The sequence below is a fragment of the Protopterus annectens genome, chromosome 2.part0 (genome assembly GCF_019279795.1).
Source record: "Protopterus annectens isolate FY-2018-M chromosome 2.part0, PAN1.0, whole genome shotgun sequence".
Lineage (NCBI taxonomy): Eukaryota > Metazoa > Chordata > Ceratodontiformes > Protopteridae > Protopterus > Protopterus annectens.
In genome coordinates this window covers 213,770,229-213,796,426 of record NC_056728.1, presented here as the reverse complement: position 1 = coordinate 213,796,426, position 26,198 = coordinate 213,770,229, and the positions used below count along the sequence as shown (strand labels likewise).

The 26,198-nt window shown below is 43.4% G+C and overlaps 1 protein-coding gene across 3 annotated transcripts in view; it reads right to left on the bottom strand.

The window, feature by feature from the left end:
* Positions 1-26,198, bottom strand: part of XRCC5 (X-ray repair cross complementing 5) — a 2,194,257-nt gene that overhangs the window by 1,526,177 nt on the left and 641,882 nt on the right. For all 3 annotated transcript variants that reach the window (XM_044060671.1, XM_044060672.1, XM_044060673.1), the window contains one exon: positions 2,625-2,687. In XM_044060671.1, coding sequence (XP_043916606.1) covers positions 2,625-2,687 — 63 coding nt within the window. The remainder of the gene's footprint in view (positions 1-2,624; positions 2,688-26,198) is intronic.

Sequence of the window (26,198 nt, the reverse complement as noted above, 5' to 3'; positions counted from 1 at the left end):
CTGGTTATCAAAAGACAAATAAAACTAAAATAAAATAGTCACTTTGTTAACAACTCCTTACCCTTTCAAATACCATATGTTATTAGCTAGTAAGTCACTTAGTTAAAGAAGCCAGACCCAAAAAAAGTGCTGGATGCCATAAGGTGGTATGGGTGTGAACTGAAGTATACAAAATGGCATTTTAGGCTTTAGAGAGTTAATATGGTCAAGTCACTGCTGCCATCTTGGTGGATTTAACCACGGTATATGACTGAGTGGGAATGGGTGTGCATCAGGGTTCAGCTTGGAGCCCACAGCTGCTCATACTAGTAATGGACTATATCAACAAAGAGGCAAAAGGGGGCAGATACACAAAGTTGCTGTATGCAGATGATGGCACATTACAGGCAGACTCTGAGCAATAACTTCAGGAAAGGATATGGGAATGGAATGCAAAACTGAAGACACATGGGATGAAACTGTGTGCAGCTAAGACAGTTGTAAATGCAGCAAATGGGGAAAATCAGAAGAAGATGAAAACTGAGATAGAAGGGAAATAGTGGAACAGGTTAATAGCTTCAAGTATCTAGAAGGAGTGGTTGAACAGAAGGGGAATCTGAATGAGGTCAAAGCTATAATCGCAGGGGCTTGCAGCCAACCAAAACAGAATGCCATGGGTATTGTATGACAGAAGAATGCCAAAGAAGTAAAAAATGCATACAAACCACAGCACCTTAATATCAAACATCCAGTCAGCTTTTCCAACCAGATCTCACATAATCCTGCAGTCTTGCCACTGGAGAACTGTTTGACCACTACAGTGATCCTGTCTAAAGAAGAGGATTTATTCTCACCCACCTCTTTTGGCACTGCCTCCTAGAGAAAGGCATATCTTCTAGATTCAGCAGTTCCTCAAACTGCTCCTTCCAGCCTCCAATAATATCCCAAGCCAAGGTCAGATGTAAACTGCTTTGGTAATGTCCTGCCACTCCACCTGAGTCATCAGATGGTTTGCGAGGGCCTCTTGGAGGCCATCCAAAAGTCATTCTTCAGGATTTCACCCAATTCCTCACACACCTAGATCTTTACTTCAGTGACTGCCATAGCTGTTGTCTTCCTAGCCTGTCAGTACCTACGGATTATATCTGGAGACCTCCCCTCAACCAGGCACTTCAAAGAAAGCTTCTTTCGTCAACCATTGCACCAGGGAATCCATACACCTCCTGTGTTGCCATCAGCACCAATGTTCACCAGGAGTTCCTAGGTTTACCACCATGACCAGCCTCAACCACCTTTTGGCAACAGCTCCTTGGTATCACTTTGATTCAATTACTTAAGTACTGACAAGCTCCATTCAGCGTACTGGAGAAGCTGTTCTAGAATAGGAGTTGAACTCATTCTGCAAAAAAGCATCTGCAAACTATTTCCAGAGCACCTTCACTACATTCCTGCCATAGGACCTAATTTAATACAGGGTAGCAAATAGTTGAAATCTCCCACTTCTCTTGATCAGTGTGTGCAGAATATATGCTCTCAGGCCTTATGACTGAGGTACAACGTCCATCACTAACCTTTGGTTCAATGTTCTGTGGTACCAGGTTCAGTTATGAGCAATCTTTTGTCTGAAGGCAGTATTAATGATGGAAAGAGCATTACTAGTACAGAAGTCCAATAACAATTCACCACTCAGGCTTTGATGAAGCAAGCCATTCTTCCTGAATCCTACACTATCTGAATTCATTTTCAGCTGTTCCCTAATGCATCATTTGTACAAGTCTTTTGCAACTGCCACATCTGCAGACCATCCAGCTGGTCACCACAGCTCTACCAGTTATTTTCTTTTGGAGGAAAGACTATGACAGCATAGCCATAATCCAAAGAGCCATCATGGGACTTAGTATTGCAAATGCCTACTTCCTTGAATATGTCCAGTAATGCTCCTAGGTTTGGGGCGTGTAGCGGGCATAGTGTAGGGCTGTTTATTTTTGCAAAAGGATGTAAGCTTGCAGACATCCCTACATTGCTGTTACAGTACCTGCCTCAACTGGCTTTCCACTGCCTACTGAGGAACTCAGGAGGAGTGTGGATTCCCAGGTGCATATCCCTCTCCTCCTTAGGAAAACTAAGTGGGTAACACATCTTCATTCTTCACCCATCCCCCAGATGGATGGAAGAACTACTAATCAGAACATGACCGATCCCAAAAGGTCTTCAATGCAGTAACTCTGTAGGTAAGGTAAGTACAGTTCGATCTACATACTCCTGATGCACAAAATCTGATCACATCACTAATGCAGTGCTTCTAGGTACTCAACATCTCACTTGTACAGTAAATTCTGTGCCTTCTGTTAAAGTCTGTAATGTAATAAATCACCTGATAAATGTTTTATAATCTGTTCTCTAGTATAACCATTCATTTTGATTCATGCCCTTTACCTTAAAAAACACATTTGAATGCTGTTTAAATAGGGGGTTTATAGTCCACAGACTCCTTCAGTATTGTCCAATTATATTTCTGAAGTATTTGTGTACATATAATATTGCAGTTACTTCCTTAAAAATGTGTTTTCTCAAAGTGATTTTTAATCAAAGTAACACTTGTTATTTATGCCCTGAAAGAAGCTGTGGTTTAACAGCCCTCTTACCTCATCACCTTTTGCTGCAAAGACCTTCAAGGCTTGGGTTCCCATGAAATGGTGTCTCATGATCTATAAGAAAATAAATATTTAATTAAAGATGCTAAAAAAATATAAATATGTACACATAAAAGAAAAACTGATACAGCTTGGAAATCTTAGTAAAAACCATTACAAACAAATGTAAAAAATAGGGGTGGGGGGGGGCACAGGCACAAGCGTACATGTATGTGCATGGTTGGGTGTGTAAGCAAGTTATGTGATCTGCAAACACCTGTCCACAGATATCTATCTAGTTCAGATTTATGCTGACTGGACGTGTAAGCCAAACATGTTAATATCAAATCTGGTAACTTCCAGGATGCTGTTTAAGAAAGGCCCATCTCAAACAGCACATTCTTTTCAAAATGTTGGAGAAAACCCATCTTGGACAGGTATTACTGGATGCAAGTGTGTTACAGTCTTTTAATGACTTCTGATCTGGCTACAGGACTGTTAGCATACAGATGATGGTTGAGTCACTGGCACCATTTTGATGGATTTAACTAAGGTATGTGACTGAGTGGGAGTGGATGTGCATGATGGTTCAGCACTCTGCCCACTGCTGTTCAAAATGGCGATCGACTAAATTAGCAAACAGATTGGCGGGGAGAGATCAACAAAGTTGCTGTATGCAAATGATATGGCATTACAGGTAGAGTCTGAGCAAGAACTTCAGCAAAGCACAGGGGAAGGGAATGCAAAGCTGAAGGCACATGGCATGAAAACAAGACAGTTAAGGCAACAAATGAGGGAAATCAGAAGATAAGAATTGAGACTTTATGGAAAACAGTGGAACAGGTTAACAACTCAAGTATCTGGGAGGGGTGGTTGAGGAGAAGGGAAGTCTGAATGTGGAGGTCAAAGCTAGAATCAGAGAGGCTGCAGGCACAGAGTGTCAGGATTAGTGTATGCCAGAAGAATGCCAAAGAAGCTGCAAAGTAAGGTGTACAAAACAGCAGTATGACCAGTACTACTGTAAGGGTACAGAAACTTGGGCAGTAAAGGCAGAATAACTGAGGAAGCTATAAATGACGAAAATGAAGTGGCTGACACTAGGGGTAGAATGCACACTGTGGGATAGCCAAAGAAATGAAGACATCAATGTTAAAGCCAAAGTAGCTCCAACTGCAGATAAAGTCAGAGACAACAGATTACGGTGGCTCGGGTACATATGCAGAAAGGTAGAAAACAATCTGATGAAGAAGATTTGAGCCAGACAGGAAAAAGTTAAAAGGAAACAAGGGCGTCCAGCAAAGAGGTGGATGAACTGTGTGAGAGAAGACCTGTGACAGTCAGGTATGAGCATTGAAGAAGGTAAGAGAGTGGCACTGAATCGAGACAGATAGTATGACAGAACACAACACCCCAACCTCATGTGTAAACAGAGGGCAAAAGGAAATTGATGATGATGATGAAACGGAATGAAAAAATAAATAAAATAATGTGATTGCATGGATGTGTCTTTTCTGAGATACAAATTCAAGAGATGGTCACTGACTTGGGTTTATAAGAGAAGAAATGCGTTTTACATACAACAGAAATTCAAACTTTTCCTTTTGCAACACTTCTCAATGTGGAGTCTCATGGGAATTAATTTAGGAGCCCTTTCATTTTATTTAACAGACATGCTAATGGTTTAACCACAGCTTTTTAACTCTGAGTGCCATTCACTTATTTAACCCCCAGATCAAATGATTTTGTGCTTATGCACAACGAAGACCTTATGGGTGGGCAATGTTTGATGCTCACACCTTTCATGACAATCCTGATGAAACTAAGGGTTGGTATCACACACCCAAACATAATACCCATGGCACCATCATCACTGAGAATGCATGTGCCTTGGGAAAATTAAATGCTTTCAAGTACTTGGGCATCTGTTAGACCTATGGCTTCCACTATGAAATTAACTTATCTTGGTTTTTAACAAAATTATATCAACATCTTGAAGAATGCCACACTATAATAAGGTATTTGGCATTAGAAATTAAACAAGTTATTGGGCATTATGTCCCATTACCAAGATAGAATATGGGCTTCCCACTGCAGCCACTAATTCTGTTAATGAGCGACACAGGTCATCAATGCACAATAAAACTGTCAAACATTTCAAAGGTTTAATACAAGACAAATTCCTAAATTAAAAAAAAAAAGCCTCGCTACAGATAAAGGCTGGAGAAACTGTTCCTGTACACTACTGATTAGAGGTTAGTGACAGGTGACCTTGTATTTATATAAAATAAGAAGTCATGTACTCACCATAACGTTCCATCTGAGTAGGTATCTTCATTTGTCTGCAACCTTTGGGATACGGATCCGATCTCGGATCCGAGCCGGCAACTTTTACCACAGCATAGATCCGAGCTCCTAGCTCCTCCCTTTACCCATAATCCCCTGCCAACCCTGACTGACCTCAGATCAAGTTTGCCCGATATAAGCATTGTTATTGTGCCCCGGAAGGGGCTTATCCAAGACAGATCCTATAGGTCAAGGGGAAGGAGGGGGGGATGGTTGCAAACAAATGAAGATACCTACTCAGATGGAACGTTATGGTGAGTTCATAACTTCTTAATCTGAAGTAGGAACTTCATTTGTCAGCAATCTTTGGGACAGAGTCCCCAGCTACCTGAATCCTGGGTGGCCTTTATGGAAGAACATTCCGGAGCACCAAAGGATGCCCTATCTCTGGAGACAACATCCAGTTTGTAATGGCTGATAAAGGTATGAGATGAGGCCCAAGTGGCTGTGGAACAAATATCATCTAAGGGAACCCTAGATTTAAAAGCCGCCGAAGTAGCGACGGCCCTAGTAGAATGAGCTCAAACTCCCTGAGGTGCAGGCCTTCCCGAACTCTGATACGCAAAGAGGATACAACTAGTTATCCACCGTGATAGTGTAACTTTAGAAATTGACTTGCCTAAACTTGTTTTGGCAAAGGAGACAAACAACTGGTCAGATTGCCTATGACCAGCAGTCCGATGAATATAAAAATGCAATTGTCTGTGCACATCCAAGGAATGCAGTGTGTACTCTCCTTTGTTCTGGTAATTGGGAAAGAACACGGGAAGATTAATAGATTGATTAATATTAGCTTCCGAAGATACCTTACGCAGAAAGGACGGATTGATCCTGAGGTAAACTCTACCTGGATGGAAGGCTAAATGCGGCGGTTTAACACATAGAGCCTGAAGTTCAGAGACCCTTTTAGCTTAAGTAATGGCCACCAAGAAGGCAGTCTTCCAAGAGAGGTATTTAAGATCAACCGTAGCCGCCGGCTCGAAAGGGGGGCTAGTCAAGGCTTGGAGAAACAAAGACAAATCCCATGGGGTACTACCTCCCTGACCAGAGGTCTGAGAAGGAAGGTACCCTTGAGGAAAGCTTTACAAAGCTTGGAAGTAATTAGAGGGCCCGATTCATGCCCTACATGATAATGCAAAATCGCTGCTAGTTGTACCTTGACTGTCGAGCAGCTAGCCCCTTGATGAAAAAGGGTAGTTAGGAAATCCAAAACAGACGTGAGAGGCGCCGTGAAATGATCCAAGTGATGGTGCTCCACCCAGATGGAGAAACGTTTCCACTTGCTTCAATAGACTCTTCTGGTGGAAGGTTTATGTGCTGCTACTAGGATGGCTTTGACTGGTGAGGAGATTCTGGGAGTCCTTATCAGGAGTGGAACTGGAGCAATCAAGCAGTCAGCTTGAGGTTGACCAGGTTGGGGGCCGGAAGACCAACAGGGTGAGTAATGAGATCCGGGATTGGATCCAGAATCCATGGTGGATGAATCAGGTGAGACCACAGGTACGGGAACCATGTTTGATGAGGCCAGAATGGGGCAATGAGGATCATTTTGCTCCCCAGCAGACTGGCTTTCTGTAAGAATTTCAGCATCATGGGCAATGGAGGGTAAGCGTAAAGGAGACCGGGAGGCCAAGCATGTACTAGAAAGTCTCTTGGGGACTCCCCCTGAGGGGGGATTAGAGCGAAGTAACTGTTGCATTTGGTATTTGTAGGAGAGGCAAAAAGATCGCAACAGGGTTGCCCCCATTGGGAAAATATTTGTTTCGCTACTACAGGATTGAGAGACCATTCGTACGGAGTTAGAATTGAATGACTAAGCCTGTCTGCTAGGATGTCGGACCGTCCCGGAATGTGCGTTGCAATAAGAAAGCAGTTGGTGGAAATCGCCCATTCCCACACTCTCATGGCCTCGCGACAAAGAGGATAAGACCTGATTCCCCCCTGTTTGTTGATGTACCAGACAACCACGTTGTCCGTTTGTACTGCAATCGTCCCAGTCGGAAGAAGGCTGTGAAGTTCCTGCAACGTCAAAAGCACCGCCCTCATCTCTAGGACACTGATATGCAAAGAGGTCTCTGTGTAGTTCCACGTGCCTTAGACCGTTCTGCCTGAATAGTGCCCCCCCCACCCCAGGCGAGAGGCGTCCGTGGTCACTGTGGCGACGGGGGAAGGCATCGAGAATGGTCGTCCCGTGTGGAGACTCAGGGACTGGAGCCACCACGAGCAAGTCCTGCTTAGGGGAACAGGATGGGACAGGGGGTTGCGAGACAGGGACCATTGTACTTGGAGGGTCCACTGCAGGACCCTCATATTTAGGCGGGCTAGGGGCAGTAGAGGAATAGCTGTCGCCATGGACCCTAGGGCCCTCAGGATCAATTCCGCCGGTGGAGCAGGAAGTCTGAGAATGGCCTGGACATGCAACCTCAGGTTCTGAAGCCGATCGGGAGTCAGGAAGGCAAGCATTATTCTGGAATCCAATCTCGCCCCTATGAAATCTATTACCTGTGTAGGGACCAGAGAGGATTTGGTCATGTTGATAGTCAACCCTAGACGTGGAGCAAGGTTGAGGAAATAATCCCTGCCTGAAGAGAGTAGATGCCTTGTTGGGGTGATGAGGAGCCAGTCGTCCAGGTACAGAAAGACCTGAATTCCCTGAAGCCTCAGGTGGGCCACTATGACCGCCAAGACTTTGGTGAACACTCTGGGGGCTGAGGTGAGACCGAAGGGAAGGGCCCTGAACTGAAAGTGACTGGCTCCCAGCGGAAGCGGAGGAACCTCCTGGAGCATCTGTCTACTAAAATGTGGTAGTACGCATCCTTGAGGTCTATTGAGCACATACAGTCCTTCTCCCGTAATAGGGGGAGAATAGATTGTAAGGTGACCATTCGGAACTTTTCTTTGGGTACTGCCAGGTTCAGGAGAGAGAGAGAGATCGAGAATGGATCTCAAGTCCCCCGTCTTTTTTGGCACCGGAAAGAACCTGGAGTAAAACCCCGATCCGAATTGATCTGGGGGGACGGGTTGGATGGCTCTTTTTTGCAAAAGCTGCTGAATTTCTGTAGCAGCTGCCTCCCTTTGATTGGGTGGTACGTCGGGGAGGCTTTTGGTTTTGGGGGTTACAATAAAGGGAATTTGGTAACCTCTGGATATGATGCGAAGCACCCAGCGATCTGTTATGGACTCCCACATTGCTAGGTGCTTCGAAAGATGCCCCTTGACTGCCTCCAGAGTGGAGCAGCCAGGCAACCCCTCAGGGGTTCTGCGTGGGCCTCTCAGAGAAAGGTTATCTGGACCCAAAATTTCTGGGACCCCCTCTGCCTCTTAGGCGGTGTCATCCCTGTCCTCCTCTGCCACGAGAGGACTGGTTGTCCAGAGCAGACTGGGACTGTTGCGATTTTCGGAACCACATCTTCTTCTGACCCTTTTGGTTCTTGGAAAAGGACCTCTGGGGAGCAGAGAAGTGGACTCCGTCGGCAGACAACGTCTTCCCGTCTTTCTCACTCTGGACTAATGTGTCGCAAACGGTTTTGCCAAACAGTGCAGAACCATCAAAGGGGGCATTCGCGAATGATGCCTTAAAGGGTTCCGAGAAGTCACAGTGTCAGAGCCAGGCCTGGCGCCTAATTACCAGGCCGGCTCCGACAGCTCTAGCGGCTCCTTCAGTGGCAAGTGACAAGAGCCGCATAGAGGTATTGGAAACTGAACGTAGAGTAGACATTCGGGAGGAGTACATTTGCTTGTCTCCTTCCGACATGGACTCTGGGGGGGGGGATGCAGCGTATTCTTTTATTAGATCTCACTGCATCCGGATGACATGTGCCATATAGTTCAGCGCTCTCATGGAGAAGGTTGCTGAACTAAAGACCCGCTTCCCCAAGCGGTCCATCGCTCGAAAGTCCTTACTCAGCGGGTGGACCGCAAAGCTCTCCTGAGCCAGCTCTCTCTCGGTGGCCGCCGCCACCAACATGGCATCGACGGGGGGACCTCTGCTCCAGTGGGTTCTTTCAGCAGGGGGACTCAGTATTCTATCCGGGCGCTTGGGGACTGGCTCTACAGTGTCCAGCTCCTTCCAAACCCTGGTGGAAATAAGGTCCACCAGGGGGTCGGGGGGAGGGGACACCCAAGAGGTAGATGGCCCTGCTTCGAACGCTTCCAGGAATACGGACTCATCGGAGGAAGCCTTGGGGGCAGACCACCCTCCCCTAATCCTGAGCATTTCCATGATGTCTCCAAAGGAGACATCCTCGGGGGGTGACCTTGGGGAGCCTTCCCCTTTATCTAAGTCCGTATCTTTGGTAAGGGACTCAGGTGAGTCCACGTGCCTCCTCTTACACTTGGCTTTGTGAGGGACCTTCTCGGGGGTGCTGTCCGAGGAAGACTCACCAGCAATATCATGTTCCAAAGGAACACCCAGAGAAGCTGAAGCAGGCTGTCCCGAAGGCTGGGTAATGGGAGCCCGGACCAGCTGAGAGGGAGTGCAGGGGGGGGAGCCGAAGCCAGGACCGGAGGTCCGGATGCACTCAACAGTGCCCCCTCTACCACCGCAAAAGCAGAGGGGGAGCTACTCTCAATAGGCTCCGAGAGTAGGCTTCCACTTGGATCCGAAGCGGGGACCGGATCCGGGGCCGAGACCCTCGGATCCGAGGGACCCATGTGCTCCGACTGGGACGGAGCCGAAGTCACACAAAGTCCCTCGGATCTGAAGCTCAGCCCACGGCTCCGAGAGGTCGGATCCGACAAACTTGAGGGACCAGTCAGAGCCGAAGTAACCAGTACTGTCGGCACCGACCCACCCCCGGATACGACGCGGCTCGGCTCCGAATGCTCTGAACCCAGGAAGCAGGACGGAGAAGGAGCAATTGGAGCAAAAAATGGGGTCGAGCCCTCCCCCCCCCCGGAGGGGGGGGGGGGAGGCAAGAGCACTCCCATCTGCAGCTGGGCCTGGATGAACCTCCTCATCATCCGGTCCATGTCTGCATCTGACATACTGAAGGTGGACCTCGATGAGGCCACCGAGGCAGACCTAGAGTGTCGCCTCGATGACCTCGACGGGGACCCGGTCGCCTCCTCCCCAGGTCCCGGTGAAAAACACGAGGAGGAGGCGATCCAGAAACCCTGGATGGAGAAGCCCGCTTGGCGGGCGGGGCCGAGGAAGAGTCCTCGGCCCACCGCTTATGGTGCTTCTCCTTTCCTTTTGTTATTTTCGGCCTCCCTCTCCTCCAGAGCCGAAACGAGAGGTTGAGTCCCGACCGGAGGGAGAGACAGGGGTGGCTACCACCGAGGGCTGGGTAGAGGCCACAGAAGAACTGGAGGACAGAGCTGAGTCCGGGGGCAAAAGGCCCGCCAGGATCAGCTTCAACCTCTGGTCCTTAAGTGCCCTGGGGTTGAATGCTGCACAAATCGCGCTGCACAAATCGCACATCCCGAAGAGAGGTGTTCAACCCCAAGGCACCTAACGCACCGGGTGTGGCCATCCGCCGGTGAAAGCTTATGGCCACACTCGGTGCATTTTGAAAAGATGGCTTTAGGGGCCTCTGACATTGTTGTACAGAAAACACACACCACAAACATACACTATGAACCAGCGAGGGTAGGGAGGAAAAAATTCTACAAAAAAGATATAAAAGAGGGAACCTGAACAGTCTACACTCACACAAGAGAAAGTACTAAAAAAAAGTCAAGTTTTTCTCACAAAATTCACTGAACTACCAGGAGCTCGAAATCCAGCTTGTAGGCTTGAAGCGCGGCAAACTAGATCTGAGGTCAGTCAGGGTTGGCAGGGGATTATGGGTAAAGGGAGGAGCTAGGAGTTCAGATCTATGCTGTGGTAAAAGTTGCCGGCTCGGATCCGAGATCGGATCCGTATCCCAAAGGTTGCTGACAAATGAAGTTCCGACTTCAGATGTGTGTGATTAACAGAAGATCTGCAGCAGCTTTGGGCACTGGAATGAAACTAGGAACAAACAGCTATTTATTCAGATATCTAGGTTTATAACTATACAACTGATAACATTCCAGAGTTGATCAGATTTGCAGTAGAATGCTTTCTCTCACCATATTAGAAGACTGGACAATTTATGTGACTTATGGAGGGGGTTGGACAGCTGGCTGGGTACAAATCTTTATGATCCAGCACTAACTGGTGGTACACTCTTCGAAGGTCTACAGTTCCTTTAGAGGTTGATCACTGAACACTGCACACTGAAACATATTCTACTGTCATCTCCAAAAAGGAACAAAGATGCTGAGTTCTCCCATACTGTTGACTTGCTTCATTTTCTGATGCATGTAGATAGTAACACAGCTTGCTAACAAGATTACCACTTGTGGCTAGTCCCCATCTTAAGCAAAATTTGCTTCAGGAACTAATACGTACGTTCATTCTATTAGTATTTCTGACTCTCCTACTTTACTAATGATCTTGGCTCAAAACTAGCTTTGGTGTTTGTTTAGTAGGAAGAATCTTAACCTGTGTGAGGTGAACTATAACAAGTCCAGCAAAAAAGAATGGGGGGTGTGAATGGGCAAATTTTTACATGTTGCAGGGAAATGGAAGGGTAGGGGGTTACTCAGGAGCAGTGATCAGGTATTACTATAATGGCACTATAATGTAGAAATGAGGTACACCTTTAAGTTGGGTTGGAAATGTGTGTAATTGTTTAAGTAGTGAGTTTGGGTGGGTGACAGTTTGACAGTTTTAGGCTCATACTGTGGGTAAACACTAGGCTAACTGCCCTGAAGAGACATTTTGAGGCTAGCCAATAGCATGGGGTCAGAATCAAACCCTACACCTTGTATCCATGAGATGAACATTATGCCGCCACCCCCCCCCCCCATGTTTTGAAACATGTATAGAGTATAGAGAGTTCATAAACTAACATCTGGGAATAGGAATGGCAAAGTGTTTTAGGTCCACGGATCCAAGTTCTCTATTTGTTGTGTACAGAGTAATTAGGGTTTGGATAGCTGGACATCTATTGGGACTGTTGAGAATAGTAAATGCCATTTTTACTTATGCATAGCTGAGAAATTTGCTAAGTTCTAGCCATTGTAAACCTACGGAGGGGGATACAGTGATGAGTTCTGCAATGGAGATTACTAGCAAATTTAGCAGCTTTATTACAGGTAGATCAAAGTGTATTTATTGAAGCTTTGTTAAGACTGGCTAGAAATGGGGCTAGGAGAATGGATTGCACAGTTTGGAGTTGGATTTGAGAAGTCTGAAACTGTTTTACTCTGTATACATGCCAAGCTTTTGGTTGTTTTTTTGTATCAGTATAGCTGATATGTCAATCATGAGAAGTCCTAGAAGTTTGAAGTGGTTGACTACCTTGACACTGGGGTCATTACTGGAGACAGTAGTTAGGATTTTTTCGGTATTAGCTATTTTCCTATTTGTGAAAGTCAGGAGTTTCTGTTTTTTTAGATTTTAGCCAGCCTTCTAATTGAGAGAAAACTCTGAGTTATTTCTTGAAGTTTTTCAGTGGAGTGATCATGTGTTATAGGTGTGGAATCATCAGGGTACGGTTTTCATGGTCAATTGACTTGTTCATGTCATAATTAAAAATGTTGAAAAGAAGGGGGCCAAGAACAGAGTCTTGAGGCACTCTGAGGTTGATAGGTAGGAAAGATGAGTAGGGTGCCTTTCCAAAGTACAGAATGAGTCTTGTCAGACAGGTAGCTGAGTAATCATGATACAACTGTTGGGGTGAGTCCAAAGGTGGTGCGCTTTGTGAGCAGAAGTTTGCAGGAGACATCAGCAAATGCTTCAGCAAGTTCCAGAAAAATCGTTGCAGTTAGCAAGTGTTGAGCAAGGTGAGTGTAGGCCATGTTAATGAATGAGAGGAGGGCTGTGTCTGTGCTATGTCTTGGTCTAAAGCCATGTTGCATGGAGAACAGGAGATTGTTGGTAAATAGATGGTGTAGGAGATGCTTGTGGACATCTTTTACTAGTATTTTGGAGAGGAGAGACAGAATGGCAATGGTTATGTACTGCAAAATGGAACCGTCTCAGCCATCTTTGTGAAAAGTCATTATATCTGATTGTTTCCAAAATAAATATATTTCTGCAATGGATCTACTGACAAGGATGGGTACTGGGTAGGATATTCTGTCAGTGGAATGTCAAACATTTTCTAATGGGAGCTGGATGAGGCAAGCATAGTTGCTTGCAGTTTGCTGATAAGATGTTTGAGAAGAAAAATGGGGATTGGGTGAAGGTAAAGTTGTTTGTGGGGGTTGTCATATGAATTTAGTCTATTAGAATGTGCAGTTACTTGTTTGAGGCTTTCTGAGGGTGGGATGCTGTTTATAAAGTTAGTTGGTGTGAGTAAACAGTTACCTGCTTGGATACAGAAATCATTAATTTTGTAAGCATTGTTAAAGATTGTTAATTTCATGAATTTACTGACGGACATCCAGAACTATTTAAGATCATTAGAATTATATACAAAATTTAAACTCTTCTACTCCAGAGACATTTTGACAGTTGTAAAATCTTTTAAATCCCAGGAGATGTAATGGCAGAAAATTGTCATTATACCAAATTTCAGTTATAAACACCTCTACCTTCTCCTGATTATTTAAGCTTCTATCATTAAAAACCATTAAGACAACACTGTCAGTAATATTTTGGACTATATTCTCCAAAGGGATATCACATCCACGTCTGGAAAAAAGTATTTTATCCAGCTTAGGGCACAAAATCTTATTCATTGAATAACTCAAAATGAAGACCGTCTTCAGCAAAATAATGAGCCATGTAATCAAAGAAATAAATATAGTGAATTGTTGAAAACAAACACCAATCTACCAAAGCTCTTAATGCAAAGATCTAGCTTCAGGAAAAATATTAATGAAAAAAGTTTTTTTTTTTTTTTTTTTTTTTAGAACTTTAGAACAGCCTGAATCATCTCAGAAACCTCACTTAATATCAGCTGCGGATCATATTCCCTACATCATTACCTACACAGAAGACTATGGCTAAGAATGGATTTTTGTTTTTTAACCAGTCTGAAAATGCCATGTTTAACATCAACCATTCTTGCAACATGGAGGACTGTAACGGATATCATTCGAGCAATTCGAGAAGGAATGGTTTTAATACCCGTCACCTTCTACCAAAATGGATCCACTGCCTTTGCTACCAGAATTATTACATCTAACCTCTTTTTAGGAACATTCCTTTTAACAACTGCTGTACCTGACTTTTCAGGGAGTTCTCCATTGGTATCAAAGTGTGCTATTCTCATGGGTTCCACATCTTCAATACCCTGTGGAATACACACTGAAAAAAAAAACATCATCGTTTCTCCAGTATTAACTGTATCCTGTTCCTTTACCTAAATTGAGTTCACCATATTCCTCCTCTGTTTTAGCATTTAAATTCATCTTATAAAGAAAGCTATTCTGTGGAGGAAACAGACCCTACAGTTGATTCATTCCCCCATCTTTTGATCTTTTTAGGATTAGAGCTAGCTGGAAGAGACATGTTCAAGTCTTCAACAGAAATTGTAGGAGGAAATTATTTTACAATTTTTAAACTTCCTTCACTTACAGCCTCAGACCTGAAAACTGTTGACTTTCACTAGCCATGTTTTACATCTAAATCCTAGCCACATCATACCATTTAAACATTTAAATTTTTTTTACAAATCAATTCATTTTTTTCTGTATCCCTCTATCAGTCTGACATCAGACATTACCTGATCACTCACCAAAGCTGAGCTAGGATGTGGCAGTGCTGATCATCCAGATATGCTCCATTTCCTTCTAGAAACAGCTGGCATTTCAGAAAAGTGCCTCCTGACATATTTATAGGTTGGATGTTACTTTCTTGTTTGCATTCATAATCAGCATGAAGTGATGAGGACATGAATCCGGATCAGGCTGCTTTAAATGGAGTCTAGAATGTGAATGGCCAAAGCATGTGTTTAAGGAAATTGAGTATGTGACAATCTGCATGCATTAAGATGGACTTTGCACTGTGAACTCTGAGTAAACCGTGAATAGTGGAAAAGTACTTAAAAAAAAAGAGCCTGCTTGAAAGCAGGTAATGTGCCTTATATGGAAGTGCATCCGATTTTCTTTTTCTGCCTACAGATGTAGTTGCACAAGTCAGTGCATTTCTTTGTGCCGGTCCCAAGCCCGAATAAATGGGGAGGTTTGCAACAGGAAGGGCATCCGGCGTAAAATTTTGCCAAATCATACATGCAGACAACAGTACAGAAATACATACTGGATCGGTCGAGGCCTGGGTTAACAACGACCGCCACCAGTACTGTTGGCAAACAGGGTGCTGGCGGAAATTGGGCTACTGTTGGCTGAAGGAGGAGAAGAGGGGGAAGGCATGCCCGAAGGCAGGTAAAGGCTAGGACAGTGATAGTGAGGGTCGGAACTTTGAAAGCTAGCTGATATGATGGACCGAAGGAAGGTTGGTAAATTGTGTGTGCAAGAGAACAGATGGAAGGGGAGCAAGGCTAAGTGTATCGGAAGCAGTTTCAAATTGTTTTATCATGGTGTGGATGGGAGGAGAAATGGCTTAGGCATTATCCTGAAGGAACAGTATGCTAAGAGTGTTTTTGGAGGTGAAAAGAGTGTTGGATAGAGTGATGTTTATGAAGCTGGAAATTGATGGTGTAATGATGAATGTTGTTACTGCATATGCTCCACAAGTTGGGTGTGCGATGGATGAGAAAGACAAAATTTGGAGCGAGTTGGATGAAGTGGTGATGACTGTACCCAAGGATGACAGACTGGTGATTGGAGCAGATTTCAATGGACATGTCGGTGAAGGGAACAGAGGGGATGAGGAAGTGATGGGTAGGTATGGTGTTAAGCAAAAGAATGCAGAGGGTCAAATGGTAGTGGATTTTGTGAAAAGGATGGACATGGCTGTGATGAATATGTATTTTTACAAGAGGGAGGAGCATAGGGTGACATACAAGAGTGGAGGAAAATGCACACAGGTGGATTATATCTTATGTAGAAGGGCCAGTCTGAAGGAGATTGGAGACTGTAAAACGGTGGCAGGGGAAAGTGTAGTTAGGCAGGATAGGATGGTGGTTGGTAGGATGACACTGGTGATCAAGAAGAGGAGGAGGAGTGTGAGGGCAGCACCAAGGATCAAATGATGGAAATTGAAAAACGGTAATTGTGAGGTGATGTTCAGGTATGAGTTAAGACAGGCACTGGGTGGCAGTGAAGAGTTACTGAATAGCTGGATAACTACAGCAGAGCTAGTAAGAGAGATGGCTAGAAAGGTGCTTGGTGTGACATCTGGAAAGAGGAAGGAGGACAAGGAGACCTGGTGGTGGAATGAGGAAGTACAGGAGAGTATACAGAGAAAGAGGTTGGCAAAGAAGAAGTGGTATTGTCAGAGAGATGAAGAAAGTAGACAGGAGTATAAGGAGCTGAGGTGCATGGCAAAGAGAGAGGTGGCGAAGGCTAAGGTTAAGGCGTATGAAGAGTTGTATGAAAGGTTGGACACTAAGGACGGAGAAAAGGACCTGTACCGATTGGCTAGACAGAGGGACCAAGCTAGTAAAGATGTGCAGCAGGTAAGGGTGATAAAGGATAATGAGGGAAACGTACTCACAAGCGAGGAGAGTGTGTTGAGCAGATGGAAAGAGTACTTTGAGGGGTTGATGAATGAAGAGAATGAGAGGGAGAGAAGGTTGGATGATGTGCGGATAGTGAATCATGAAGTGCAGTGGATTAGAAAGGAGGAAGTAAGGATAGCTATGAAGAGGATGAAGAACGGAAAGGCTGTTGATCCAGATGACATACCTGTGGAAGCATGGAGGTGTTTAGCTGAAATGGCAGTGGAGTTTTTAACTAGATTGTTTAATGAAATCTTGGAAAGTGAGAGGATGCCTGAGGAATGGAGAAAAAGTGTTTTGGTACCGATTTTTAAGAACAAGGGTGATGTACAGAGTTGCAGTAACTACAGAGGGATTAAACTGATCAGTCGCAGCATGAAGTTATGGGAAAGAGTAGTGGAAGCTAGGTTAAGAAGGGAGGTGATGATTAGTGATCAGCAGTATGGTTTCATGCCAGGAAAGAGCACTACAGATGCGATATTTGCTCTGAGAGTACTGATGGAGAAGTACAGAGAAGGTCAGAAGGAGTTGCATTATGTCTTTGTGGATTTAGAGAAAGCATATGACAGGGTGCCTAGAGAGGAGTTGTGGTATTGTATGAGGAAGTCGGGAGTGTCAGAGAAGTATGTAACAGTGATACAGGATATGTACGAGGGTAGTGTGACAGCGGTGAGGTCTGCGGTGGGAGTGACGGATGCATTTAAGGTGGAGGTGGGATTACATCAAGGATCAGCTGTGAGCCCTTTCTTATTTGCAATGGTGATGGACAGATTGACAGATGAGATCAGACAGGAGTCCCTGTGGGCTATGATGTTTGCAGATGACATTGTGATCTGTACTGAGATTAGGGAACAGGTGAAGGAGACCCTGGAGAGGTGGAGATATGCTCTAGAGAGAAGAGGAATGAAGGTCAGCAGGATTAAGACAGAATATATGCATGTGAATGAGAGGGAGGCTAGAGGAATGGTGAGGATGTAGGGAGTAGAGGTGGCGAAGGTGGATGAGTTTAAGTACTTGGGATCAACAGTTCAGAGTAATGGTGAGTGTGGAAGAGAGGTGAAGAAGAGAGTACAGGCAGGATGGATTGGGTGGAGAAGAGTGTCAGGAGTGATTTGTGACAGAAGAGTACCAGTAAGAGTGAAAGGGAAGGTCTACAAGAGGGTAGTGAGACCAGCTATGTTATATGGGTTGGTGACAGTGGCATTGACAAAAAGGCAGGAGTCAGAGCTTGAGGTGGCAGAGTTGAAGATGTTAAGATTTGCACTGGGTGTGACGAGGATGGACAGGATTAGGAATAAGTATATTAGAGGGTCAGCCCAGGTTGGAAGGTTTTGAGACAAAGCCAGAGAGGCAAGATTACGTTGGTTTGGACATGTGCTGAGGAGGGATGCAAAGTATTATTGGGAAAAAGATGCTAAGTATGAAGCTGCCAGATAACAGGAAAAAAAGGGAGGCCTAAGATAAGGTTTATGGATGTGGTGAGAGAGGACATGCAGGTGGTTGGTGTGACAGAGCAAGATGCAGGGGACAGGAAGAAATGTCAACAGTTGATCTGCTGTGGCGACCACTGACAGAAGCAGCCGAAAGAAGAAGATGTAGTAATGTGAACTGCTTTACGCCTACGGGTAAACCACTGATTGGTTAATTGTCTTTTGTACTGATCTAATTGGTCCAGTTTATATTTTTGTACTGTCAGCAGTATTACCAGTATATAAGCTTATGCATTCCTTTGTTCTGGGAGTCTCCCTGGTACTTTCCATGAGGCTCCCACGTGTGTAATAAATACCACTGAAAGAGAGGACTATTTATCTTGTCTTCATTTAAGGTAAAACGCTAACACTACAGGGGTGAGCGCAGTCTTTGGTTCTTGGGAAACCATGGGTGAGAATGTATCTGACACTTGGTTTTAGCATAGTAGTATTCTTCTTGCACAGGCATCAGAATATTGTAGAAGTACTACACAACCGTGCTTTAGCCATCATGTCTCATTGCACACGACCGGTCAGTAACATTTCTGCCAACAATCCTGATTTTTTGTTATACGTTAGTGCTTGACAAGTGATTTTTATTTTTATTTATTTATTTTTATTTTACATTTGTTGACCGGGCTAGTCTAGCTGGATACATGTCCATTTTCAGTAGAGGCCCGGGGAGAAAAGCTCCAAGAATATCTAGCAATAAACAATAAAAAACATATATAAAGTACAATCTTGAAAAAGTTTACAGAAAAACACATGCAAAATTCAATCAAGGAAGACGTACCAATAAAGTCGCATACCAAAAACAATATAGAAAATAGTATTGAGTAGAACAGATGTATAAATAAGAAAAAAGTTTTTTTGTTTTTTTTTAAGATATGAAATATTAACTGCCTTACTACCATTGAGCATGACTGGAGCATTAAACAATAAGGGAATATTCATGAGAGGATGTAATATGCAAGTATATATAAAGAATTCACTCAAAAGTTTCATAAGCAGATTTTATAGGGAAGGCTTAGGATGATGCAGGTATTTATAAGTGAGAAGTATCAACAGTTAGTCAGGGATAGTACAGGAACATAACCAGTGTGACTTGAGATGAAGCTTGAGTTTCTTTTTAAAAAGTATATGAGAGCAGAGAGTTGTGAGTTCAGTGGGTAGTAGATTCCATATCTTACCGATGGTATTAGAGAAAAGGGAGTCACCTGCTAAATTGTTGGATCTGCAAATGTTAAACAGTAGCTTGTTAGAAGAGTGTAAGTTTTTAGGATTATGGTAGGGGGTAAGTAGGTTTGAAAGTATAGGACTATTGGTGGGTTGATACAGGGTTTTGTGGGCAATAGCGAGCTGTGAAAAGTGTAGATGGTGTAGAAACTCTAACCAATCAAGTTGTTTAAGATTAAGACAGTGATGAGTTCTGAAAGGAGAGGCAGTAGCAAATCTGGCAATATTGTTATAGGATACTGTCAGTTTGTTAATGTTGGTTTTAGAAAGATTTGTATAAATGGGTGAAGCATAGAGTAGAGTGGAGATTAGATGAGTTCTGGCTATAGCAGTCCTGGCTGCGGGTGTAAGAAAGGGTTTAATTCTATAGAGGGATCCAAGTTTCTTGTTGACTGCTTTTATTGTACTGTTAATACGAGTGTCATAGTTGAGATTATTATCTATAGTTATTCCTAGGAGTTTGGTAGTTAGGTCTGGAGAGATAACAGTACCATTATTAGATGTAAGTGTAAAATGTGCGGGGGTGGACTTGCGGGTTGGTGAGAAGAGTAGCAGTTTAGTTTTCTTTGCGTTTAGGAAAAGGCAACGGTTTGTAAACCATTGTTCAACAGTATTAAATGCATTCTGGGTAAGGGTCTGCAGTTCACTATTATTTGCTCAGCCACTTCTCAAACTGGAGTCATCTGCATACTGAATGCAGGTAGTATATGGAACTGCTGACTGAAGGTTATTAATATAGATGGAAAATAGGAGTGGACCTAATACAGAGCCTTGAGGGACACCAAGGGAGATAGGTAGGAGATTAGAAAGATTATTGTGCCAGAGTACCGCTTGTTTTCTGTTTTCAAGGTAGGATTTGAACCAGTTAATGGTTAAGGGGTCAAGTGATAGAGATATCATTATATGTAAGAGCAGTTGGTGATTAACCATGTCGAAAGCTTTGGATAAATCAATGAATACTGCAGAGGATAGAATGCCTTTGTTACGATTCTTATTAATACAATCTGTAAATGATAGCAGGGCAGTGGTGGTACTATGGTATGGTCTGAAACCATGCTGACAGTTGGCAAGCATGTTATTTTGGAGAAGGTGGTTAAGAAGTTTCTTCTGGATACACTTTTCCATAATTTTTGCCAGAGGAGATAGCAAAGCTATAGGACAAAAGTTAGAGAAATCATTAGAGTTCCCACCTTTGTGTAGTGGAATAATGTAAGAAATTTTCCAGATGGATGGGATATTTCCTTCACTTATGGTTCTGTTGATAAGAATGGATATAGGGTAGGCAATGGATTTAGCTCCTATTTGAAGGTATTCTGCTGGGAGTTGGTCAGCTGAAGGGGTGGTAGGTTTTAGTTTTAGTAGAAGAGAGCATATACTAGAAGTAGACACTGGTTGTAATTGAAAAGATGGAGGAGGATTTAAAGATGAGTTTGGCAGATTTGAGGTGTCTGGCGATAGATGGCTAGCAAGAGACTGGACGGCATTGGTAAAGAAAGAATTAAAGGAGTTGGCAGTGTGAATAGGATTATCGGGGTTGGAGCCTAGAGGGTTAGGTGTGATAGATTGTCCTGGGTGAAGAAGTTTGTTAATACAGTTCCAAAACTTTTGAGGTTTCTTTTGATAGGTTTGCTGTATTTGGAGGTAGAAGTTCTTTTTATCTAGCACAATGGCTTTTTTAGTATGATTTCTTAGTTGTCTAAATGTTAGGTAATCCGATGGGTTTTTAGTAGAACGCCATTTTATCCAGGATTGTTGATCTTCCAATGTTTTTGGTAATATAACAAGTTGGAAGATACAGGTGATGATCTAATACACCTGTTGAAGCTTTTTAGCTGAAAACCTGGTAACTGATTCAGCAATTCCCATATTTATGGGGACATGACAATATGAAGTATTCTGGTGTATGGATTAAAAAGGACTCCGTTATGGCATCCAAAAATATGTGGGAAGAAACTAAACAGAAGATAAAAAAAAAGATGAGCGAGAACCTGGAAGCTCAGGATTATAGATATGGATCATAAGATACAATCAGAAAAAATGTTTCTAATCCCTTTACTTTTAAATAAAGGTCATGCATATTTTTATCAACCAAATCAGAATTGTGGACCATACTTTATCTGTGGGTTTATTGCTTTTATTTAATGGGAAAGTCTGACTGGGCGGAAAACTCATTTTCAGTGGAGGCCTGGGAAGAAAGGCTCCACGTCTACAACAATAAAGGAAAAATGGCAGTTAATATAAAACAGTATTTACAACCTTATTCTATGGTGAAACTAGAGTACTTTTCAAATTTAAGAAAAATTTGAAAAGATTTATTTGGGAGAAGAAGGAAAGAATTAATTGAGACAATTTAATTAACCTCATACAACAAAGTAGATTACGATTACCTGATTTGACGAGATACTTTAAAGCTATTCAGTTAAGGATGATACACAACACAATCAGGTTATAAATCAAAGTGGAGAGGAATGATGATGAAACGAGGAGAGAGTTTGAAAAGAAAGGAGAGATCAGGATTTTGGCTACAGGTCTTTAAGGAGAATAACATCAACTATACAGAACATCATATTCCAAAAGTAATAAAATGTATTCTAAAACCTACACCACTATGAAAATAAAGATAAGAGATTTTACCAAAAGGGATGATGACAAGTAGGGGGTATAGAAAATTAGCAAAATGACCAAGGTATTGGGAGCCAATGACTACAGAGGGAAAAGCAATACAGTGGGATGAGGTATAACAGAAATATGGACCGCAGGTTAGAGACTGCTTTCCCTACCAGGCACTGATAACAGAATATATGCATAGAGAAAGTGTGATACGGGAGGGTTACATGAAAGAACAGCTCTGACTGAGTTTTTAGATGAGTCTAGAACACAACCTGTTGCTAAAACAGGGATGACTAGAATGGCACATCAAATATTCTGCGATAACTATAAGAATCAATCAGAGGAATTAGAAAAGTTTGGAAACAGAGAATGGAAATGAAATATATAGAAACAGCAATGGGAAGACATCTTTATGGCTTTTAAATAAACAACAAAGTTCAGAGGGTTTAGGATATTTGCTTGGAAGTGTTTACACAGATGTTTTATACCACAATAAGACTTCAGAGAATTTTTCTTCAGGTAGATATCAAATGCTGGGAGGCTGTGATTGGAAAGAAAAAGGCGACTGGAAACATGTTTTTGGTAATATAACAAGTTGGAAGATTTAAAAAATTCCCTACAGAGTAGTTTGTCAGAAATGTTGGGTGAACAAATAGTTGTAAGGAAAGGATTCTTCTGAGCTAAGATATCAGATCTGACTTGCCCAGACATAGTAAGGCCCAAGTACAGTGCTACTAGCTGCCAAAAAAGCAATTACTCGAAAATCAAAGTCTAATCCCACAGTAACTGAAATACTGAATATTGCAAAGGAGATAAAATATCTGGAAGTCCTGTTTAAGTAGAACCTTAGCGGTCTGTGCATATCCAATGAATGCAGAGTCCGCTCACCCTTGTTCTGTGGATTTGGGAAGAAAGTTGGCAGATGAATGGTCTGATTAAGGGCCATACTAGATACCACTTTAGGCATAAAGGATGGATTGGTCCTGAGGACCACCCCTGTCCAGGTAAAAAATAATGAAAGGCTCCACTGCCATAAGAGCCTGTAATTCTGAAAACCTTCTAGCTGAAGTGACTGCTAAAAGAAAAGCTGTTTTCCAAGAGAGAAATTTTAGGTCCACAGCAACAGCTGGCACAAAAGGAGGTAAAGTGAGTTTTTCCAAAACAAAAATAGTTAATGATAAAATAAGCGGAGGTCAGGAAAGTACAGTTGTGTACCTACCATAAATGTAGATGATAGAGTGTATTCACTGTTGTAGTCATTACACTTGGGTTATCATGCTGGCAGGCTACCCGCAGTCTGCCTGAATTCCAAAGTCCTGGCCCGGCGTTGGTTGCTGTCGCCTCTTCCCCAACATCAGTGTACCAGGGGTATAAAAGATGCAGCAGACACCATTTTCTTCAGTTTTTCGTGCCCCAGATGTCAGGTGCCCCCAAAAGGGTAGGCTAAAAAAAATTGCTTATAAAAGCATGCACTAAAATAAACAATACCTTCATCTACAAGCAAATACACCACATAGGTTGTACAGAATAGACAAGTACAGATAAGTCCCAGCAAAGAAAGGGGGATGGTGGGTGGGTAACCTGGACTGCAACAGTGAATACACTCGAACATCTACATTTATGGTAGGTACACAACTGTACTATGTTCATCGTGTTTCACTGTTGCAGTCATTACACTTGGGTTGAATCCCAAAGCTGAGGTTGGGCGGCTGGGTCTAAATATAATTAGGAGTGGCTATAAGGCCCTGCAGAACTGCAGTGGCAAAGCCTGCTCTGGATTTAGAGTAAAGAGGTAAGTGGTAGTGCTTAGTAAAAGTGTGCACTGAAGTCCAAGTTGCAGCCTCCAAAATATCCTTGGTTGGTACTCCTCTGAGGAAGGCTGCTGAGGTGGCTGCTGCCCTGGTAGAATGTGGTCTAATGCCCTTAGGCACTGATTTGCCATGTTCTGAATAGCAGAAACGAATGCAGTGCCCTATCCATTTTGAAATAGTCTGCTTTGAGATGGCCTTTCCTTGCGATCCGACAGCATATGCCACTAAAAGTTGCTCAGTCTTTCTGAAAGCTTTAGTTTTGTCCAAGTAGAAGCGTAGCTGTCTGTGTATGTCCAAAGAATGCAGAAGTCTCTCCCCTTTATTCTGTGGGTTTGGGTAAAAAGTTGGCAAATGAATGGTTTGGTTAAGAGCCTAACCAAACTGGACACTACCTTAGGCATAAATGTTGAGTTTGTCCTTAGAGAAACCCTGTCCGGATGGAAGATAATAAAAGGTTCCACAGCCATTAATGCCTGTAACTCTGAGACTCTTCTTGTTGAAGTTACTGCTAGGAGCAGAGCTGTTTTCCATGATAAGAATTTTATCTCAGCTGTATTGGCTGGCTCAAAAGGAGGCACAGTGTGAGTTCTTCCAAGACAAAATTGAGGTCCCATACAGGTATTGGTGCTCTCCTTGGAGGTCTTATGTTTTTGGCCCCCCCCTGAGGTACTGCCTAAGCAATGGATGTGAAAAAATAGGTGGGTCCATATTGTAATGAGCTGAAATGGCAGAGGCATGGATCTTAACTGATGAGAAGGATAGGCCTTTGTCCAGCATCTCAGTTAGATATTGTAAAATCTGAGGAATATTTGGAACTAGTGCATCAATTCCTTGTGCCTGGTTCCAAGCACAGAATCTCTTCCATTTTTCTGGATAAGATTTTCTGGTGCTGGGCCTCCTTGGCCTCCAAAATAACATCCATAACGGCTTTAGAGAGAGGTGTATTCTGAATGGTTACACTATCCACCATGCAGCTAGATTTAGGTTTCTGATTTGACTGTGCAGGATCTGATTGTTTTGTTGGGTTAGTAAATGAGGAATTTGAGGCAATGTCCAGGCTGGGCCTTGAGACCAGCTCCTTAGGATTGGGTACCAGTGTTGGCATGGCCAATCCGGGGCAATCAGTATCATTTGTGGCTTCTCTTGTCTGACCTTTAGGAGTACCTTGGGGAGGAGAGGCAGTGGAGGAAAGGCATATACTGTAAGGTTGTTCCAGCTGAACAACAAAGCATCCACTTTCCATGCTTGTTTGTGATAAGTCCTTGTACAGAATCTCTGAAGTTGGCAATTGTGAGGGGAGGCAAAAAGATCTATGTCTGGGCATCCCCATTTCCTTGTTATCATGTTGAAGATTTGTGGATCTAGTTTCCACTCGTGAGGATCCATGAGGTTTCTGCTTAGTTCGTCTGCCAGAGTATTTGTTTTTCCTGGCAGGAATTGTGCTTGCAGGTGTACTTGGTAAGTCAATGCTGTGTTCCACAAAATCATGGCTTGTCTGCAGAGGGGATAGGAATGTGTGCCCCCCTGCTTATGTACCACATGACTGTGGTGTTGTCCAACTTTATCAGCAGCTGTCCTGGATGAAGTAGGTCCTTGAAGGCTGTCAGGGCATTTTGTACAGCTAGCATCTCTTTTTGATTGATTTGAAGATGCCTTTGGCTTGCGGGCCATGTGCCCTGAATACATTTTTCCTGCCATGTGGGCCCCCCAGGCATAATCTGATGCATCTGTTGTTAGTGTTTGCCTGGCTGTGGGTAAAGTGAATGGCTGTCCCTTGTTGTGGTGACAGGCCTGTGCCCACCATCGAAACTCCTGTTGCAGGCTGGGAATGAGTGAAATTAATGATTCCAGGCTGTGGCAATGTTGAGTCCAAACACTTTTTAGATACCATTGTAGTTTCCTCATATGCAGTCTTGCATATGGAATTATCAGAATGCAAGATGCCATGTAGCCCAGAGCCTGTAGAATTTTTCTTGCAGAAAACTGGGTCTTTTGTTGCCATGCTTTCGAAGTAAGAAGTCAGTTGCCTTTGTTTGTCTGGTGTGAGATAGGCCATCTGGGCAGTTGTATTTAAGCCTACACGCAGGAATATTATCTCTTGAGAGGGTACTAGTTTTGATTTCTTTTCGTTTACTGTGTACCCTAGGCAAATTAGTAATCTTTTTACAAATGCCAGATGCTTTATTAGAATGTCTTTGGTCTCTGCTTGAATAAGGCAGTCGTCCACGTAGGGATATATTTGAATTCCTCTGTCTGCAAAATGCAATTACTGGTGCCAGGCATTTTGTGAAGACCCTGGGTGCAGTAGATAAGCCAAATGGCAGTGCAGAGAATTGGTAGTGCATTGAGCCAGCTATGAATCTGAGGTATCTTCTGCAAGATTGTCTGATTGGGACATGCAGGTATGCCTCTTTCGGTCCAAAGTTACAAGCCAAGCCTTCTTGCCCAGCATGGGCAGAAGCTGCTGCAGAGTCAACATTTTGAATTTCGGAACGTCCAGAAAAGTATTCAGAATAG